General features: G+C 40.3%; 1 protein-coding gene across 1 annotated transcript in view; it reads left to right on the top strand.

The window, feature by feature from the left end:
* Positions 1-6,975: 6,975 nt before the first annotated feature.
* LOC121939896 (capping protein, Arp2/3 and myosin-I linker protein 3-like) overlaps positions 6,976-22,524 on the top strand; it is a 42,668-nt gene continuing 27,119 nt past the window's right edge. Inside the window, exons 1-13 of the mRNA XM_042482824.1 lie at positions 6,976-7,038; positions 12,297-12,391; positions 16,481-16,531; positions 16,630-16,689; positions 18,289-18,410; positions 18,534-18,628; positions 18,960-19,030; positions 19,155-19,228; positions 19,309-19,384; positions 20,055-20,143; positions 20,979-21,073; positions 21,174-21,260; positions 22,342-22,451. Of these exons, the coding sequence (XP_042338758.1) occupies positions 6,981-7,038; positions 12,297-12,391; positions 16,481-16,531; positions 16,630-16,689; positions 18,289-18,410; positions 18,534-18,628; positions 18,960-19,030; positions 19,155-19,228; positions 19,309-19,384; positions 20,055-20,143; positions 20,979-21,073; positions 21,174-21,260; positions 22,342-22,451 (1,083 nt within the window). The 5' untranslated portion in view covers positions 6,976-6,980. The remainder of the gene's footprint in view (positions 7,039-12,296; positions 12,392-16,480; positions 16,532-16,629; positions 16,690-18,288; positions 18,411-18,533; positions 18,629-18,959; positions 19,031-19,154; positions 19,229-19,308; positions 19,385-20,054; positions 20,144-20,978; positions 21,074-21,173; positions 21,261-22,341; positions 22,452-22,524) is intronic.

Consider the following 22,524-nt stretch of genomic DNA (forward strand, 5'->3'; position numbering starts at 1 on the left):
TGTTGTTGACTTGCTTATTGAATTAAGTGTCATTCACTACTAGTTTGTTTCTCTGTAAGTTGTCTTATGTCCCATGCTCTTGAACGCACCACGGTTGTTCTGACGCTATTGAATGCAGCACACCTGTGTTTGAAATGCGGTGCCTGAAGTTTAGTTTTTTTCCTAATACAACGGGGATAGATGGTATTTTCCTTTGCCTTTACCGTCATTCACTTGTACCCTGCCGGTTTATGGCTGTGTGTAAATGCCAGAAGGTGAGTCTAATGACATTATACTGTAGAAGTTGGATGCTAACATTGTGTTAATGTGTATTCGTTTAGCTGTGCATATAAGCTAATGTTATCTTATGCTGGTGCGTGGTCAAAGCTAATAAGCTAATTCATGCTGTCTGTATGCCTTGTGTGAGGTGATTTGTTTAAGTTATATGATCCATATGTTATACTTGAGTAATGCATAGCCATTTGTTACCCTAGTTATCTTATTATGTTGCGTATTATGTATGGTGTTTGCTATACTGTTATTTTGTATCGCTATTACAGACCACAGCCAAATAAATCAACCTTAGACAGGACATCTGTATGTTCTTTAATGGGAACACCACTCTTCTACTAAGCCTTGCCACCAGTTAAATTTCCGGAGAGCCCTCTCTCCTTTTTACCCCTTATGCATGAGGGATTTCTGGGAGGTGATAGTCTGCGATTTCACAAAGGACTTGTGGAATCAAAACTTCCAGACCACCTCTTGTGGCGACTCTTTGGCCTATATAAACAAATAAAGAAGTGTTTCCATTGCAGTTTTGCAGAATATGTCTTTTTCGAATCACCTGAATTACTACTTCATGGGATCGTAAAAACTTTTTTGCGATAAATGTAAAAGTTTATTCAAAATTGATGTCATTCCATAAGGTGTATTTTAAATTAGCGATTACAATTTGCACAAATTGAGGGTTAATGAAAACCCACCTACTGTCTGTCGATAGGGCAGTTTGCATTTTTGGCATTTTGCATTTTACAGACTTGATATATGCGAGAAGTTTCAGTTCTGCAACCTCACTGCTAGATGTCACTAAATCCTGCTTACTGAACCTTTAAGTTAAATGCCTCAACAACTATTGGATGGGTTACCACGACATCTAGTACAGACATTCACATTCCTTTAAGGGTGAATTATGATGACGTTATTATGATATCTTCATATCAAAATTAGTTTGTAGCTACAGATATCTGTCGCTGCATTAGAGGTCATTACTGGACTACACAACCCTTACACTCTTGTGTGTTATTGTGTGCACACAGATGAAACCTGATGCCTCGCTGCAGAGGTTGTAGCTGCTGCTCACCTGACACACTGAGTGCGGCCGGCTCGCTGAGGAGCACCACAGAGGTGGTGTTGCTCTCCCGCCGTTCGACTTGGCACTGGTAGCTGCCTGCGTCCTCCCTCGTTACCGCAGTGATGGAGTAGCTGTCACCTGAGACCAGGTGCCTGGGGTTTGGGGTCGAAGCAGGAGCAGTGTGTGGTGTGTGCTTTAACCAACGGTAGCTCCACGCAAAACTGGAGTTTGACTCCACTGAGCACTGCAGCAACACACACTCACCGAGGTGGATGTTTGACCCCGGGGGCCACACAGACACAATGACCTTCAGAGTCTCTGCAGGAGGACAAAAACTCCATTATGCTGTTTTTCGTGGCAAATGTACTGTTAACTGTGTGAGTGACTGGTGCATACTGTGTCTGTACCTTTAGAAGTTGCAACTTGGAAAAGAAATGCAGCCACACCTAAAAACCAAAAAAGTTAATTCCACACAAATGCATTTAACACACACAGACAAATCTCCATATGTCCTCATTTACTGCCACAGCATGTTCCTGCCACAGCGGTGGCATTTTGGGTACAGTATGTTTAGTCTACAGTCTGCTTTGCCAATCAGGAGTAAAATGTATTAACACGAACGCCACAGGCGGCTCAGATGGTTTGTTCCCACATGGCAGCACATCAAATAGTCAGTTATGGTCCACTGCGGATTATATAACCAAGACAATGTTAAGTAAAATTTCCAAAATGTTCACTTCTACAGGCAGATTTAATACATCTAACACCAGTAAACTTGTGTCTGTAAGACAAAACAACAATCACTAATTCTGCTGAGACGTTGCAACGAAGACACAAGACATCCGAGCCACATTCCTTACACACACACACACACACACACACACACACACACACACACACACACACACACACAGTCACAGTGCTGCCACACAGTGTGACAGAGAAGAGAGCTTCCCATTCCTTAATGAGACTGTTTAGACGGTATTCATCCCCATGAGACCATAAGGAATGTACACACATTTGCTGTATTTTCCTGTTAGACACCCATACCCCACACACACACACACACACACACACAAACACACACACACACAAACACACAAACACATATAGAGTAGTGTGACAACTACAGTCATACAGAACATAACTCATGGCTGAAGGATGGAATAGCCAACACAACGATTTTGCAGCGCTGTCCAAATCATTTCCATTAGCCTCATACAGATTCTGGCTGGTGCACATCATTTTAATTAAGCACTGTCTGAAACTGCCAGCTGCCGGCTAACAGCCCTGTAAAATTTATAACCCTGCATAACCTACTGATATACTGATATCTGCATCAAATACGAGAGTACAGCTTTGGGTCTACATGAGCACTGCTCTGACAGCTGTATGCAGACGTTTTCTGTTTTATCCATTGGTGGATTTTTCTTTAAACTAATGGAAACATACAGATTTTTTTTTTTAAAAATCCTTAATACTGTGAACCTTTGCAACCTTCCCCCAGAAAGTATTCTTGTACATTCCTGCCTAACTATTTTATTTTAAAAGCAGCTATATCGTACATATTTTTAAATAGTATTTTTATTATATATTTATGTATGGTATTTTATTGGAACATAAAAAATAAAGAAGTAGAAAATGAAAAGTGTTTTTCTTGTAAAATAAATATGCTTGCAGGACCCCAAACATACAAGCGTAACGACAAAATATTGTCTCTGTATAGAAAATAGTAATACTACTAGTAATTGTGGTGTGTATGAGTATTTAGAATATATGTACTGTTGGGAAGGTTACTTTTTAAATGTAAAAGTAACAGATTAATAGTTAACTTGTTAAATATGTAATAAGTAATATAACTATTTTAATTAGTTCATCAAAGTAAAGTAACAGATTACATTTAGTTACTGTTTGATAACTTTTCTAACAAATCTCTTAAATTGGGAAATAAAGCTGAAAAATGTCTTAAAGTGACTATGCCAGAATAAGGCATACTTTGGAAACAGGGAAAATATACAAAGCAACCAAATTAATGTTGTATTCTACATATAAACTCTTTCACTGAAAATAATTTATTCAAATGTAACCCTCTTGTGATCCCCAACATTTTGATTAGTAAGTGTAACCTTAATTAATTACAGTTACATTTATTTTGTAAATTAACATGACTAGTTACAGCCCAACACTGCATAGGCCTATGGAAACATACATGCAGTGATAATAGGGGCAATAAAAAAGTGTAAACAAAAAAGTATAATAAGAATAATTAATGCAATAGATAAATAAATATTTATTTTTGTTTTTAAAAGGGTATTGGGAGAATTAGTCAGGTGGGAACGTTTGTAAGAAAATTAAAATAATCTTTAAAAGAATTCCATATATAAACAAATTAAATTTCAAGCTGCCTCTAACTGAAAATCATATCTTTTTTAACTTAAAAAAACACTAAAATATCTATGCCACAGGGAAACAGATGGAGCCTTATTAGATTTTCATAGAAGTAAAATAAACCGTGTTGCCAAAAAAGAGGAAAAGGCTAATACGTCTAACTGTGAAAAATTGAATTGTAAAGAATGAACAGATGTCCCTATAATGGGGGAAATATTAATATCAATTCCCAGAGCTTTCGTCAAGATCATAAAATATTTCCTCAGGATGTTTGTAGTCTGAGGAAAAAAGTAAAACATATTGCAAAGGTTAAAAGAGGAAATCTTTTTCCATTTTATGTGTCTTGTTTATGCACCAAACACCAGAGTAAATACCTTGTTTGGTAACAAACTAGAGTCTGATTCTGTGATATTTCTTGTGGGAAGACTTTCCCAGTAAAGCCCAGTCTGAATGTAGACATTCACTGGTTTAAAAGGAGGCAGGTGTGTGTCAGGCTGTCGGATTTATTTCTGTGATACTCACCCAGCAGTGAGGAGACGAGGATAAGCTTCATTCTGTCAAATTTCCGTGTGATTTCTGAATATAGAAAAAAAAAGAGGAAGAGACAATAATTTGGATTTTAAGATTTCCAACACTTAAAATGATGTATGTTTAAGACATCCGCTATTAGTTTTTCCAAAGCCTTTCTTTTATTTACGAAGCAATAAGACAGAGAATAATGGTCTCTCTCAGGAGGAGTTTCGACTGTCTGTCACAGCAAACCACAGGCAGAGATGGTCATCTTGGTGGAGACATTTCCTTCCTCTGTCAGGCAGTTAACAGGCGGAGCCATCAGACAGCAGAATGCAGGCGGAGAGGTAAAGATCCCAAACCACAATACAACCAATTTACTATCAACAAGCAGTTTTTTATAGTTTCTTTGTAACATCTCTGCCTCTGTGATGTCAGTGTAGTCACCATTCATTATCGGACCTACCAAACCTCCTGGAGATGTGAAAGTATATTTTTCATGTTCATTTTATCTTTAGTCTTTAATTGCATTGTTGATGTTTTGTACACCATGCCAATGTTGAAATCAATTTCTGCTTTTCACCATTTTATTTGTTCATATCTTCTTCTTTAGGTTGTTGGTTGTTTTCTGTAATTCCTTGTTTGCTCTATATTATATCCTACTTTTTCTTTCCAGTACTCGCTGATGTCGATGCTTGTTTCTCTCTTTGGGGAGCATTTCATTTTATTCAGTTTAATCCAATCACTTAGAATCAGATAAGGTTTTTGGTAAATTAAATGAGGGGAATAATAACCCCCGGTCAATTATATTTTTTTTTTAACCACACCAGCAGCATGTCTCTCATGTCTCTCTGTCTCTCAGACTGTCCACCACTTTAGTTCAGACTAAAATCTAAACAACTACTGAATCTATTGCCATGGCATTATAAAAAGATAACAGAGGATGAATCCTAAAGGGTTTGGAGATCCCTTATTTTTCCCTTTAGTGCCACCAGCAGGTCAAAGTTTCCACTTATCCTGTGAAATATATCAACATCTGCTGTATTGACTGGGACAAATTGTGCAGATATTCATGGTTCCCAGATGATGCATTACATGATGTATCCTGTTAACTTTGTCAAATTCTTGACAATGAGGTTGACTCGTGGTTCTGACTGAAAACTACGGAATTGTCATGAAGTGTTGCAGCCTACACACATTCATATACACCTCAGGATGAATTGTTAAAACTGGTGATCCAATGTTTTTCTACCGCCACCCACATGCCAAACCATAGACTGCTGTCTACTCGGTGCCCAAAACTAAGCTCATGAACATGGTAAACATTGCACCTGCTTAAAGGAGCAGTGTGTTGGATTTAGTGGCATCTAGCGATGAGGTTGCAAATTACAACAAACTGAATACCCCTTGACTAACTCCGTGTGTAGATTTACCACAGTGGTCTTCAGGCAGTGTTTGATAAACAGTAATGAGTTTACTTTTCCCAATAGCGAGTGTTGTAACAAATCACCGATAACATTTCAGTAATAATACAACAGTTAACCCTGAAACAAATAACTCATTAAAATTTAATTTTGTTGTCTACCCCTTATTAATTTGAAATCCAACAATCAAACACATCCCTGAATTCACGTTTGAAATTGTTGCACATCCATGTCTCAAAGCAGCGAACCAGCTTGGAAAATGGAAATGCTTACATTCAGTAACTGGAAATACTTTGACTTTGTGAAGAGGAAAGATGATGTTGTTGTTCCAGGTGGCGGTAAGACTCTTTCCACTGCGAAAAACATGACCTCAAACCTCCTAAAACACCAACGACAACCAACAGCAGAACGACTTTATGCTCATCTAAATACACCCCAAACGAGAAATCTCTGCGACTGCAGAGGGTGAATGTATACACTGTCTGTGGTCTACAAGCCACAAATAACAAATTAAGCTTATTTCTCTACAACTGACTCTCCCTGATCCTTCAAAGGCAGCCATTGGACTTAATGACCCAATTGTGGCTGAGACACCATTGATTTGGCTGAGTTTCGGCTCCATGGGGCCATATGTGAGCCAGCTTTAGTCTGATTACTTTTGCTGAATCTGGCTCAGATTTAACTGTTACAGACATGGGCCTGCTCAATAAAGCTTTATGAAATATGAAATAGAAGTCCTTTGAATAAATATAAGTGTTCCTCTGAAAAAAAATCCTTACAAAATATGCACCTTGAAACATTATTGCAACTTGTAGATAACTTTAGCTAATGTTTTGGGAACTTTCGCTGCCAGCTGGGTTATCAAGCATCGCTCATTATAATATTTTTTGAAATAATAATAATGATAATCATAAAAATAATAATAATAATAGCAGTGGTTTAGAGAATTATCATCAGTCTATGTTTATGTTGCTGCTTGAACTTTTTGCAGCCGAACCACGGTATATTTCTAACTTGTGTGCTCTGTGCAGGTAATCACAGCTGCCTCATTATCCCTTCGTGTACCCCGCCTCCTTCTCATCATCCCACCCTACACCTCCCTGCTCCTCCCTCCAACTCCCGTCGCTCCCTCATCCAGCCTTCCAGCATCCACAGGGTTTCTTCCAGGAAGCGCGTCGGGCAGTCGGATGCTCTGCTGGAATGCCTGGGAGAGAGACCATCCTTTTTGTCCATTTCTGAGCGAGAGAGAGAGCCAGTGGGGAGGAGGTGGAGGAGAGGAGGAGGAGGAGGAGAAGGAGGAGGGGTGGCGATAGGAGAGAGGAACAGACATGGCTTCTAAAGAGATCACTGCCTCTGGTTTCGTAAGTGTGAGCAAGGATATCACAGGTGGGTAAAGACAGCCGCTCGGTTATTTTTGCTCCGTGTTGTGTCTTGTTGCGGGTGATCACCGCGGTCACCCCCCGGCGTGTCTGCGTTCAGGCTCGGGATGCTTTTCCTCCGCGCGTCTGGCGGAGGCTGCGACCGAACAGACGCATTGGATGATAGTCAGGAGCTACACCTTTACATATCGTCCTGAAGCTTTCCGGGGCGTCTGTTTTTTCTCCTCAGAGCATGTGAATCAGTTAATGTGCACATGAATTATTTACAGTTGCAGGGAAATATACCTTGCTGTAAATCTGCCCCTCGGGGAGGATCAGGTAGTCTAATAAAAACCCCAGCCTTAGGCCAGAGAGGAAAAGGGGCGTTGTGGAAATAATCGTGTGTACTCGAGAGTCTGAGAGCGTTTTGTTCTGCACAACAAACCTGTTTAGAGCATGCTTTTCCCTCTTTTAAACCCTAACCCATGACTATTTTATCTTTGTTTTCCTGCTGCCTAACCAGCTCGAGCGCTACAGTGATTGCGCGCGTGCGTGTGTGCGTGCGAAAGTGAACTGATAAAGGCAGATGTTCACTGTATCTTGTGCCAGCAGAAATGCATAAGCTAGACAAACCCGAGACAGAATGCACAAATATTTATTCCTTTTTCTCTCAAACAGCAACAGCTTACACATGTCAAAGTCACAGCACAGCCTTCAAGTGAATACGAGCGCGACGCACGCGCGCAAAAACACGCGCGCACTCCACACATGCTCAGGGTAGCAGGGACTATGCTGCTGCGTTAATTACTCCTAATGGCTCTATTAGGCGCACTGTGATGATTAATCCAGAGGAATCCCTGCCTCCTCATTCAGTCACCTGCCGAGCGGCTGCACCGCCTCCTCCTGCCATGCCTGCACCGACTGACTGACAGGAGGAGCACCGGGGCCACCGTGGCCCTGGTGGCCTGCAGGCCTGCACAAGGTCACCTGAATGAGACTTTAGATCTATTCTCTGGATGGACTATGATTATTGTGCAATGTTGTATCAGTGTCTCATAAATACTGTATTCATAGATGTAGTGGTGATCGGCATGCAGCGGTGCCAGTTTGTTTTTAGAAATGCATTTCTAAAGGTTTTGTAGCTCAAAGTGTGCACAGACAATCTTTTAATATCCCAACAAGTATTCCTATCCTTTACTAAAGTAAAAGTAGCAATACTACCATAAAAAATGTTTTAAAAGTCAAAAATTTAAAGGTCCAGTGTGCAGGATTTGGGGGAATATATTGGAAGAAATATAATACAAAGGTTGAGTTTTTTGTGTGTATATTCAACTGAAAATAAGAATTGTTGTGTTTTTCCTTTTTATAGAGAAGACCAAATCTGATGTCACTATTTCTCGAATTAATACAAAACTAAGGGGCAATGTCATTAAACAGAAATGTATGCTGTCGCAGACAAAAAGAAGGAGTACGGATTTATTTGCAGAAATGGAATACAATGTTCACGATTAGATTTTCATTAGTTTATACTTACCCGAAACTGAGAATCACTGCGTTTTTGCTACCTTAGAATGAGACTTATATCTACATAGGGAGCAGGTCCTCGTCCATGGAGCTCACCATGTTGCACCAACATGTTTCTAGTGTAGCGCAGAAAGGACAAACCAAACACTGGCTCCAGACAGGGACATTCGTGTTTTTGTGTCAGCTGTTGTAGTAAGCGGTCCCACTGTGACAAGAAGTCATCACAGACAAGCTGGCAGCATTGGAAAAATATTGATTTGTTATGTGAACCTGCTTTGTTCAGTGTTTTTACAGGTTTAAATCCCAGTGTCCAGTTGTTTTTGGGAGGAAGAGACCAGCTCCAGCTCCCAGTAAAAATGTTTGGTTCTTAAGTTATTAGAGTAAAACGGTGAGCACACCTTAGCAGGTGCGGGGCTAACAGCCTGTCTACGACATGTCAAACCAAGCTGTAGAAACGCTGATTTTTAACTCGAAACCACTTTATTTGATGTTTTTATGGGTTGAAATCAGCTGGTTCATTACTTTTGGAGAGGAAGAGACCTCTGTGATTACTCCAGCTCCTGGTTAAAATCTGCATAATGAACACTGCAGTAATTCCAACCGGGAGTTCATGCTTGGCACATAGGTGAAGTTTCAGCTGGTTACAATCTCTGCACGGCTATATGCCACTAATTCGCACACACTGTTTTGTTTAGTAAAAGTACGAAAGCGTTATCAGCTAAATAAATCTAAACTGTCAAAAAAGCAAAAATGTTATAGCTGTCAGTATCAGCATATTATTGGATTATAATGTGATTTACCTGTTTTTATTAACTGATCATCATCTATAAAATAACTTATGCTGACAGACATTAACAGTTCAATGTTAAATATGAGACTTTTGTGCACTCTAAGGCTGCACAAAGAGAGAAAAACGTGCTTTACTATCTGGTGTGACTGTATCAACTCTGCTGACAAATCCCAGCGACCTGGCATTAGTATTGATTTTCTCATAAACCCATCAGTCGGGATGCTGTGCAGCCACAGTAATGGAGAGGCTGAATCATGCAATTCCTGCCAGCAACTGTATGTTTCTGTGATAGTGTGTTGGTGCCGTGTGTTCCCACCCTGGAAGCGAGACACTTCTTCTGGCGCGACAGGCAGGTTGTGTGCCTGTATACGAGTCAGGGGGTCACAGCGCTGACAGTGATGCTGTTTGACAGGAACAGTTCTCAGTGAATCATAAACACTGATGCTCCGATGTGTCATGTTGCTCTTGTAAGGGAAAAAAAGACACTGAAGCATATTGTGAACCATTTTGATGATGCCTCAGCTTGGTGATTGCTTCGGGCCGAGCTCACTGAGCAATGCAGACGAAAATTATTGTATCCAAGTGATTAATCTATTCAATCCAGACTACTTCCCCACTAAATGTCAGTCTTTTTGCTTCAGTACATGCAAATTGAGTCGTTTTGCATGGAAGAGGTTCGTAACTTCTTTCAGATCATCAGTACAGACTCTACTTTGGATTATTTCATCATCTGAAATGCCACGACAGGTTTGTTCAAATGACAAGCCTGACGTATCCCCCAGTTATTAGATGAAGACATGATTTCCAGCCTGTCCACCCAAAGGTCAAAGTGATTTAGTGCTCATTTTAATTTGGACTAATTTGATTTGATCTTATCTTAAATGGCCGTAGTGGTGTTATAGATGTCTCAGAATATTTTTGAAACATTTTTATGCTTTTATTAGAAATTTGACTTTGATGAAATGACAGGAAATTAGGCGGAAGAGAGATGAGAAAGGATATGCACAGAGATACCTGGTCTAACCAGGGGCAAGGCAGAGAAAATATTGATGTACTTGAGTATCACAATATTATGTTTTTTGTGTCTCGAACACCGATGAACAGCGATTCTCAAAAGCACTTTAGATTTTTAATAATACTTAACATGCAAAGATTTGTTGCAGTGTTTTTTGTGTTGTGTTTAAAAGTTCTGTATGCAACATTTAAAGCATTAATATAGCAAACCATGATTTGCTATGTAAAGATATAGTGAAGTAATGATGTCTTGAGCAAAAATTAAATCACGCTCCCTCTGTGTGTGCTGTAATCTGAGCTTCTCTGTGGTTTGTTCTGGTAAGCCAGTGCTGCTGCACGTGCATGTTAGTGCATGTGTGTATCCCACTGGCTAGCTCATTAACTGTGCTTTTGTGTGCATATGGCACTTACCACTGATATCTGGAGGGTATTGTCATGGAAGTGTAGCGCTCACCCTCTGGTTCCCCCCTGTTTAACACTGTTAACATTGTTCAGCACTGTTAATGGAGTTAGCACCGTTAACTGCTAGCCGCTGGCTCAGGCACTTCTATGATATAAATCATGTCCATAAAACTCATATGCTTTTAATTTTTTGCAAAGAGGCCTTTTAAACCCCAAATCACAAGAGTGTCAGGCCTGTAATCTATCTTCAGCCATACAAATACAGATCATATTGCCCTGATTGTATAAAAAAGTAAACTTTTTTTCAAACTAATGTTATGTAAATGATTATGTTTTACTTATCCTATGACGGTTTTCTCAAAATTATGTAAAGATAATTGCAATATATCACCTTGCTAACAGTATCACAATATTTGGTCGAACATAAACGAACAAACCTTATTTAACAATTCTTTATAGTGTCTGGTCTGGTATGTAACGGGTCAGCCTGTCTAACATGCAAGGGCTCATGAATCCCTAGTGTGTTGTAATGTAGCAAAGGCAATTAATGAAAAAGTTAGAAATTGGACTTGAGTAAAGATTTCTGTCAGCCCTGGTTAGTGCTACATTTATGTGCTCATCAGATTGTAGTTCTTTCAACTTTGGTGTGTTCAAGAACTTTAAACTGTGATGTGAAAACAACACTGACAGTACAAAAATATGTTTTTTAGCCTACCTACGTACAAGTGGGAAAGTGATTTGGTGCATTAAATAAATGTTTTATCTTTATTCATGTAAACTATACACTATATTTTGAAAAAAAAACTTGAAGGGTGCAAAAGGTTTAATATATACCATATATTAACTCAAAGATCTGGTCTGCCCATCACTATTACAATATACTGGCGTATAACCCTTGTATCATTCATGATATGTATCACATTGATACATTCTTGCCAGTACACAGCTGTAGTTAATGGTCAGTACTATAAGCCCTCGAGCACTGGGCTGTCCCTGTTTAACAATGTTTACCATAAAATATGTGTACTTATCACATAAGTATCAACTATCTTCCAAAGTGTTTTTTTTTTTTTTTTGTGGTTTTCTTTACCTAGAGGGCAATTATGATAATATATGAAAATCAACTTGCGGAGGCAGTAGACAGATAGTATACAGTAAACATATCCCTTTTTATTTCTGTCAAAATAATGCTATTGTTGTATGGTAATGCAGTTTGGACTTTTCAAACCAATCTAAAGTCATGCACATGCAACATTAATGTGACTTTGAGAAAAACAAATGCGGACATCATTTTCACAGTGATAAATTACCTGCCTCAAGTTTTCAGTATCTTGCAGGTTCATTTTTTACATCGGGCAGAAATGACTGAAACGAGTGTCTGTGGACTGTAGAAAAGCAAAATAAATTTAAAAGACTACAGCATGCTTTGAAAAATGGTTAGTAGTGATGTGTTTTTTATTAAAAGCTGTGAAATGTGCAAAAATGCTGGTTCAAGAGAACAAGTGTCTTGTTTGTGAGTACTTTTCAAAATTATGTGTTGTGTTTCTCATCCACAGAAAGCATCAGGAAGATTATTGATAAGTCATCTATCAAGTTTGTTCACGGCATTAAGCTCGACACCAAAAATGGCAAAACAGAGGACAGAATTCTGGTAAGTTGCTGCTTCCTTCAGTCTGTTCGTACGAGTTTTGTTTTAATGGGCCTCTGTGTTACAACCAGCACCAGGTTGCTGATGTAGAAGATCATCCGAATCCTGCAACATAAGCAGTCCGATGCGTACACCATGTATGTACAGTATCTTTGATGTTAACTCCCACCGCAGTGTTAATGGATCTCTGCCATAGTGTTGACGTCCATGACAACGGAGGCAAAGGCCCTCCATGATTTAACGGTTTGAGCGAGCGTCATTTACTGACTGCATTATGACTGCTCTTCTGTGGCTGCTGTTGGTGGCTTGGCAGGATGAATATTGGATAGACAGTATCTGAGGGAGCGGCTGTGGATTCCTCTGGGTCTGCTCCGGAGGCAGTGGGGGGGCTGAGCAGCTCACAGCCTTTGATTCTGGGGTGCTTTCATCAGAGAATATGGGACAGAGATGTGAAATCTCTATTTGAGCGAGTGGATAAAATCTGGGGCAATCAGCTCTTACATTATGGACCAGACCGGACCCGGGAAGAAATACTGTTTTTTGCAGAATGCGGTGAACACATACATGGATGAAAGCACACACACAGGCATATATACAGTACATATATACAGCACAGAGCAGCTATTATTGATCGAGTGCTCCTTAAAGTGCAGCAACTAAACTGCACTGTAAAATCTGACGAGGTGATTTTACCGAAAGGTGCATTACGTAAGTTCCAGCGACCCAGTCTAACCGAATAGGGGGCAGTATTTCACCCTTTAAATGTTGCTCTGCTACTGTGTTCATACAACTGCAATTTATGGTCACCAGTCATAAATAAAGGCAACTCATGACTGACAGCAGAGCAAGAATACAGCACCTTTTAAAAAATCTAGGAAACGGATTGCCTTAAAAATGTAAGTAAATTGGTAATTTATACTCACTTTGTGTCTAATTGTTAAGTTTACCTAAATTTTAGTTATAATTACTGAATTGTATGAAATTGTTGCAACTTAAAAATAGCAAGCTTGTTAAAATCAATGTTTTTTTTAACTTTTAGCCACTTCAGTAAACCAAGTGTATTGCTGCCTCTTGGAAGTCAGAGGCTCAAATCATCAGTCAGAGACCCTCAGTCGACTAAGACTCCTTCAAGTGGAGCACTCATTTTTTCCTTTGTGGTGTACCTCGGGGGATGTTTTGGTCCCCAGATATTGCTGTGGAGTGAGTGCTCTTGACTTTCATGCTACTCTCTACGCAGCTGCAGACATGCAGTCTGCAGAACAGAGGGAGAGAGTGAGACCGCGCAGTAAGGTGAATATGTGGTGAATTTACAGCTCACAGCAACTGAATGCAACACAGTCTCTGGCTTTTGTTTGATATTAGGAGTCTGCAAAAAATGTTATTGCGCATTTGCCATTGTTTGCGTCGTTAGCTTGTGCATTATATTACATGAATATGCTGTCACACTGAACAGCCCATGCAGGCCATTGAAACTTTAAAACTGTGTATTGAAAAACCTCGAATATTTGTACTGAGCAGCCAAATCCGATTCAACTAGTATAACTCTGAGTTAGGTGCATCCCTGGTTTACTGTGCTATAAATCTCTATTCTTCTGGTTGCAAACTAGTCAATATTCATAGTCTTCTAGTCATATTTTTATTTTCGTAAACGTGTTAACAGCACAGAACTCACAGATCTCCTAACTTCATCATTGGCAAAATAACCTTCTTCATGATCATGTTAAGTCAGACTTACTTGAGCTGCTAACGCTTACAAAGACTTGATGTCATTTTTAAGTTGCAGCAACTTCACAAAATGAAGTGAACACAGCAAAATTTGAACTGAACTGAACACTTTGATATGAAATAAACATTTATTATAAAATATATTATTTATATTTTCAAAGAAATCAATTTCCAGTATAATTTTGAGTAAGATCAACTTGTAAGATTTTACAGTGCACGTCTGCATAAGTGAAATCAATTACAATTGCCAGTCAGAGTAGGTTTAACACAGTCTGGAAGACCGCTGCCCTTCCTGCAATCGAAGCGTCGCCTCAGCAGAGCTTCCACTCAATGGATGCTTTAATGATTCGTCGTGTGGCAAGCATGGTTAGGAGACTTTCTGCATGTACAGCCTTTGATATCCGCACACTTTGATATCTCTATCTGCCAGAAACATCTTTCCAATAATCTCATTCCAATCCATGTCTCATTTACTGCTTCCTCTTAAAAGCCGAACTGGAAAGATTTCCTGATCCTGCTGTCCACAAGACAGAAAAATAGATTGGAGTTTGATCAAACGCACTAGCTTTTTTTTTCGGTGGAGGGGCGGCTTAAACGTGTCAAGATTTTGAATCGAAGATTCTTTAAGTTAGGATCTGTCAGTGCAGGTTAGGTGAATTATGTTGATTTCTCGCCGAGGCCTCACCTAAAGTGTCAAACAAGAGAAGATTAAAATATCTGTCCTGTCGCAGACCTCCTACATAATTACACACTACAATGAGCATGATGTGTGTGTGTGTGTGTGTGTGTGTGGTCTTTCTTTGATGTGGAATACTTGGATAAGTCTCTCTTTCTCCTGCTGCATCAGCGTCATTTACTCCTGTTTACTCTCTCTTAACTACCACCCGTAACCCCGACTCATCACTGTAATGTGATACAATCTGGTCCTCCTAATCAACTCCTTCAGACAGTCTTTGAAGTGAAACGCACAGCCTCTTCTCGCTCTCTCTCTCCATCTCACATGCACATTTTGAGTGACTACATTTCCGACACCTCACTTGCTGCGTGGGTGTAAGAGGCTGTCAGTGTGTGGTTCTGACGGGCCTGTGTCAAGCTCCTCTTTTCATAAAAAAATACATCAGTGGAGTGGGAGAGCTGTAATTTAATTACTGTGTTTCATTGGGGAGAGGCACATGGAGGGGGGGTTTGTCCTGAGGGAGTGTTTTAGCGGGGCCATCGTAGAGAATGGAGTAAATGATTGGGAGCGACGGAGCAGAAGAGAAGAAGAGAAAGAGCAGAGGGCAGTACTCAGGGGCTGGTGGAGAGCAGCGAAATGCCAAGAATCACTGCTCTTTGTTTGTCTTGATGGAGAGAGACACTGACTTTTTTAGGGTGTGCTTGTGAGGAAAAAAATTGTCGTTCATGAGCAAGAATCAGATTTATCCAACAGCTGCATGACACAAATGTCTCCATGCTGAAAATAAGTGGTTACAGGCACTGAAATGTTCCCTGTTCTCGTTCGGATGCACAAATAAGCTCTCTGTTTGCTTTCAAATTGCAAGTCACGTCCAAACTCTCATCAACTTTGCATTGCACTAAAAATTATCCCACGCACTTCAGACTGCAGACAGCAAATTAGCGGAGGTAGTGTAGCAAAAATGCTAATTTGGCATCCTGACCCAACGTGACAGGCGTTTCAGGTTCTGCAACAGATCCCATGACTTGAAATGTGGAGACAAAAATAATGTAATAATTTAATCCTTTTTACCAATTTCTTGTTCATTTTTGGCGCATTGATTATTTCATTAGTTATTACCTTCTTCCCATGTTTTTGAAAGAAATCAAGTCAGTTTGATCAGGTTGGTTTTGGGTTTTGGTTAAAACCTTTTAAACAATGAACGCTGTTCCAGCTCGCTGCAATCTGAAATCCTCACTGCTTAGATGCTGCTAAATCCCTCACACTGCTCCTTTAAATTCGGATATTAAAGATCTGGGGAGATGCTGAATGACCAGAAATGATTGCTTGTTGAGCCCAAAGCCGCTCTTCATGTCTCAGATTTAATATATGAGCCACTTTCATGTTCGCCCACAGCAGACGTGATGTAATACTAATGAAATTACATCTCGTGTTTGTGAGAATGTGATTAAAACGTTGCAACATGCCGTCATTTCTCAGCGCGTATGTCAATCTATTAATGTTAGACAACGTATCTCTGACACAGAGAGCTTTTAGTCGGATCAATGCATGAATATGGAAAGAACTCCTCATTTCCCTCTCATCATTACCATGGAAACTCACGGGACTATTTTCTCCCCACGGGGAGTGTGACTGTGCAGTTAACTTTTCCCTAATCTTGATTCAGTTCCCTTTATCCTGCTTTTTTGTAGGTCCTCACAACATGGCGTCTCTATTTCCTGGCGCCAAAGATTCCCGCTAAGGTACTTTTCACTGCTCTCTGTCTCCATTTCCTATACAGTATGGAGTTTTTTCTTTTACAGCGCCAATTGAAATCTCCTCTTTGTATCTGTAACAACAGGTAGAATCCACATTCAACTTCTTGGAGATTCGAGCTTTGAATTCCCACCCTGAGCATCAGGTGAATTTTAACATTAACACTAAACTCTGTGTGCACTCGGCTCCACTGTGGCAGCTAATTGTTTGTCTGTACAGTTGTGTAACAGAGCGGTTACATCACTTTGGCCTTCAAGGAACGACAAAAAGCATTTAAAGCATTTATCGAAATAGCTACAGTGACAGCCAATGCTCTCTTATTAACTTGTTCTCTTCTGCCGTTGATGATGAGGAAAACTGCTAAGGGACTCTATGAAAATGATTAGGGGTGGGAGGGGAAATGGGAGATTTTATTTTTTCTTTTAGCAGAATGGAAGATGGTCTGATTTTTTGGGGAGAGATTTGAAGGAACTTTTAACTTACCCTGATTTTTTATATTTCAGCCTTCGCTTGAGAGATTAATTACGAATGCTGCATTCACACAAATACATTTTTGTTTTAAAACTAAAATGATCTACAGTCACACAAGCATTTTAGCACTGTTACAGGAATAATCTCTGTACATACTGACACGCCTGATAACACACATCACACAACCATTCATTTACTGAAAACAAGAAGTAGATTCTCTAGGGTTGGGTGCTTAATTACAATAAATGCTACGAGATTGCATAAAGTAAGACCACCGATTTCTTTGCTTGTATCACAGATAAGGTGAGACTGTAACTGAAGGTAATAAGTAAAAAGCTGAGTAAAAAGAAGGCAAGGCGGTGAGAAAAAAAACTGATTTGGAGTCGTTGCAAAGCAAATTAGACAGCATTACGAGAGCATTATCCATTGCCAGAGGAAGTAATCACATTGGGAAAAGAGTAACATTACCTGCATAACGCCATGTTAACACTGGATGCAGAAGCACCCCAATGTTTCATGCAGCTGCCCGTCAGCCGTTCAGCTCTATCTCTGTCTGCTTTTGTGTCTGTTTGAGTTTGGACACAACTGACAAACATATGGAAGCATGGGATGCATGTTAATAAATTATTATGATCAGCTCAGTTATATTATAACTAATTTCGCCTTAATATTGTTCATTACAGATTATAAGTGTGCTTTTCTGCCAGATTCACTCCCAGCTCATGGAACAAATAGATCAGACACTGAAACTAACCCTGGAGCTCGAGGCCATGGGGCGTCCATAGTTAACAGCCCTATTGGTCAACATGGGCGCAAAAAAGGAAGCAAGCAACGCCCCACAGAAAATCAGCACTTCACTGCGCTTACACATCCAGTATGAACCAACTGTTAGAAGAATCAAGCCACAAAAGGGATGTAGACCTAGCTAATCAGAAAACAACCAAGGGTGTCTGCAAAATCATTTTCGAAATTTTTGGTTTCAAAACTAAAACAAGTTCTCAAACTAAAACCATTTCAGCAGCATTTTAAAAGGTCTTTGTTTCACTGGGTCCCTTTTTTACTTATTAATGATCAAACAAACTAAATTAGTGTTATATTTTAGGTTTTATGTGGTAGTTTTGTACTTTTTCATAAACCTGGGGCAATGGCTAAAGAGAATTTTAGTAATGCTGAGGAGGATCTTCCTTTTTTACAACATGGAAAATAAGATTCAACCCTCCTCCCTACCCCAATCATTTTCAAACTGCCTCTTACGTTTTCATTTTCTGTGCAGGTAATCATCGACACTGACAAGTCTAGCTACTCCCTGAGGTTTGAGTCACGTGAAAACCTCAATCATGTGGTCAGCCATATTAATTTCGCTCTGTCGCGAATATTCAACAACTCCATTTTCGCGTAAGTGTAAAAGAAAAAACAAGAAAAATCAGAATCATACATATCTGTGCAGTGGTAGATAATCAGAAATGACCTTTATTCATACAATTATCTAAAGATAAATGATTGCTTTTATCTCTGCAGCCCATCCATCTGTCATTCAGACAGTGACCTTTCTGAGGGCAGCAGGAAGTATTCGCCAAGCTCAGAGACTTCAGTGGAAACCCAGAGGGCCTGTGGTAAAAGAGACATTATCATCAAACATGGGAATTTGCACACATGCATACACACACACACACACACACACACACACACATAGACAGGGCACAGGCACAGCACTTGGCAGCCTCGAGAGGAAGTTGGCTCACACACTTCACAAATGGTCTCCCAGATGTTCTTTTTAAAGTGCTCTGTCACACAAATAAAAGATTGATAATTTGGACAAATGTTTCTATGTGCATTTCTCTCCCTTTTCTGTGCTGTTATCGCTGAAGGAAGCAGCTGTTCCCATCATCTCAGATTCATTTTTTTCTCTCTCTCTTGTTTTTTCCTCTCGCCTGCCTCTCTCAGGAGGCTTCTCAGAGACATACGCCGCTCTGTGCGACTATAATGGCATCAGCTGCAAGGAGGAAGTGCAGTGGGTAAGAGCTGTGGGACTGTGCCTGTGTCGCTGTGAGTGCTCTTGAGTGTTACGTACAGCACGGTGCACAAAATGAGGGGGTCATATACTACAGCAAACAGGCTTATGGGTAATGTTGCTCCTAGGACGTGGACACCATCTATCACTCCCAGGACAGCCGTGAGTTTAACCTGCTGGACTTCAGCCACCTGGAGAGCAGGTGAGGGACGGAGAGCGGTCAAACACCAGTATTACCTCCAAAATATGGACCCTCATTTACCTCTGTTTCATCTTTTCCAGGGATCTGGCGGTCATTGTTGCATCGATGGCATACAACACCTGGTTCACCAAACTGTACTGCAAAGACCTGCGAATCGTAAGTATAAAGTTTGCTGTGTTTCTGTTTCTGCTATGTGTCAGTCTACATTGTTTTGGTGTGGATTTTCGAGTGTTGGAGATATGAGCCGTAGAGATGCCTGCCTTTTCTCCAATATAATTTCATTAGATGGCTCAAAGTGAGAAAAAACAAACATTTTAAAACTCAACAGCAATGTGTCTTTCCAGAAATCATGACCTGGTTACTCAAAATAATCCACAGACTTTGTTGTGAGCAGTGTTTGCAGGAACTTCATTCAACCAACTCAGCAGGCAGAGGGAAGCCTACGTCTAAAGCTCGCCGAGCTAGCATAACTGAGCTAGCTAACATTACAGCTCAGCCAAGAAGGACACCTTTATGTTTACATTTCATGCTGTTAGGAGCACAAGCCTCTTGTCCTTGAGTAGATTCACTTTTCTTTCTGTGTCAAGTGCTGCGTGGTTTCATTATAACGGCTGATCACTCAGCAACTTAAATCAAAACAATCTAGATTAATAAATCGCACAACGGACAAGACGCAAAATATGTATTGTAGATTTCGGGGTGAACGGTCCGTTAAAGCAAAAAAAGGTTAAATGTTTAGTTTTAATGTTTCCTCTGTACACTGTAAAGCCCTATACTGGGCTCTATAAATAAAATTGACTTGACTTGACTTGACTTTTTCCTCCAGGGGTCAGAGGTCACTGAGCAGGTCCTGCATACGGTCAGCAAATCCTCAAGCCTGGAGGAGATCACCCTGGAGAATGCTGGGTTAAAATCGTGAGTACTGATCCTTTTGAACTGCTGTCCCACTTTTTATCCATTTCATCCTCTATAGACTCACACAAGTACTACTCAGCCTGTGAGAACAAGTGCATGATGTCCTCTGTGGCTCTGGAGCATAGACTGTTCAAAATAATGGATGTAGCTGCTGTGACGTCACTCATGGTTTGTGCATCGAAGCATCGAGTTTGGAGTTTTGTCCGGAGCGAGCAAGAAGTGACGATATTTGGACGATAGCAGTATGGAAAGTGTTGGACCCAGTGTTTTTGTAACTTACGTTTTATTTAGGACTAAATGTTATGAAGCCTGACTCTGCTGAACAGATTTGGACCCTTCTTTTTCAAAAATTATCTTTTGTGATTCTTAATGAAAGTGCAATACTACATCACCAGATTTCCCCTTTGAATGCTTGTGTGCATTGGCAATATGTGTGTTATGGCTCGTTCTTTGAAAGTCTTTTAAATTGTGCCATCCTAACAGGCTTCTGCTTCTTCACTCACACGTTAAAAAACAGTCCAAATTAAAACACTGCAGTTGCTGATTCTGTTGCTGATCTATTGTCACTTTGAAATAAAATAACAAAAACTTTCTCTGTCTAATGTGAGGTCAAAGACTGTACCGACGCCCCGTTCTACACGCTTGCTGAAAAGACAAAAGACTCAGTCCAGCCCCCTCTGTCACAGCTGATCATCATCTGATTTATCACTTTGATTAGGCGTCGCTTCGTGGATCAAAGGAAAATTCCATACAGATTTAGCAACCCGTGACGATTTTCATTGTAACATAAAAATGGCTCTAACTGTCTGTGCTTAACTATGGACCCACGTTACAGAGACTTTCCACAGAAGATGTCAGCTGCTCTTTCAGAGAATCCAGCTTCTGTCATCCACTCGCTCAACTTGGCCCACAACTCACTGGACAACCAAGGTACAATAAACAGATTATCTGAGGTTGTCTGAATTGATTTTATGGTTCACGAGAGGAACTTCTGTAACTAATTTTTGAACCTCTTGTATGCATGCTGCAGGTGTGTCCAATTTAATCCAGCAGGTGTGTCGCCTCAGCAAAGGACTTCGTCTCCTCAACCTCTCCAAGACCTCACTCACCTCCAAAGGTAAGAACCCATGTCTCTTCTTCAGTGTCAAAGTTTCCATTACAGATATGTGCAAAACTTAAGCGATATTTGTAAAATTCTGATAAAACACAATTACGAGATGATTTTGTTTCCATTGAGTGATGTTATGCAGCTTTGTAACTCTGGTTTAGAAAAGCATTATAGAAATAAGGTTTATTATTATGCGAGCATAATTGAAATGCAAGCCCTTTATAAATGGGAGCAGCCCCCTATTAGGGATTTCTCGGAGGTGCAAATTCACAATTTCACAGAGGAATTGTAGATTCAAACTTCCGGATGATATACTCAACTTTTGAAAAGTTATGTGATGCAGTAACACCTCTTGTAGCTCCAGCTGCATCAATCCCCAAGGGAGGCAGTTCCTACCGACAAGCACATAGCCATAGCATCATGTGACCTATAAAAGTGAAAAAAAGTGTTTCAATTGAAGTTATGTGAGATATGGCTTTTTCGAATTGCCTGAAATACCACTTCATGCAAGCTCAAAAACTTTTTTGTGATGAATAGGCGTTTTTTCAAAATCGAGGTTTTTCCATTAGGTGTATTTGATATTCGCAATTTCAGTTTGGAAGTGTGAGCACCGTTTGCAGGATTTCCTCCAGTGGAACTCACCAAAATCCCTCACCAGTCTTTAGAAAGCTGCAGCTGATTGATCATAGGTTAGATTATAATTTAGGGAGTATAAACCCTCCAAAACCCTGGATGATGCTTCCCTGCTGAAGAGTTTTGTTTCATGTTTTGCCCCTGCTACGACTCCATATTGACTTTTGATGTCTTCTGCTGCCCTGCAGCAGCGTGCCTCCTGTTACCGTCTCATCTTACCGTGTACCCAGTGGAGAATTTAAATATTACATTGAAGCAGGCAGATACTCTGCGTTGCTTCCCATTACATCCACTGATACCTGCTGCTGCAGATGTGTATGAATAATGTAGGGACTCAAAATGTTTTGAGAGTGTTCTCCTTTTCTTTTAATATTCTACAACATACCCCCCTTTCCTCCCCCACTCCTCCTCCTTCTCCTCCCGTCTCTTTTTCCCTTAATCCATCTCTCTCTCTCAGGAGTGGTGTCTCTCTCTCAGGCTCTGTGTTCCAGCGATGAGTACTCCAACTCTCTCCTGCACCTGGACCTGAGCAAGAACCCCGGGGTCCTCTCTGGGGAGGATGCCTCGGTCAGAATTGCATCTGGAAACAAAAGCACACACTGCTCCGTTTATACAACACTTTTTTATGGCTTAATATGAC

Source organism: Plectropomus leopardus, chromosome 3 (assembly GCF_008729295.1).
Source record: "Plectropomus leopardus isolate mb chromosome 3, YSFRI_Pleo_2.0, whole genome shotgun sequence".
Classification (NCBI taxonomy): Eukaryota; Metazoa; Chordata; class Actinopteri; order Perciformes; family Serranidae; genus Plectropomus; species Plectropomus leopardus.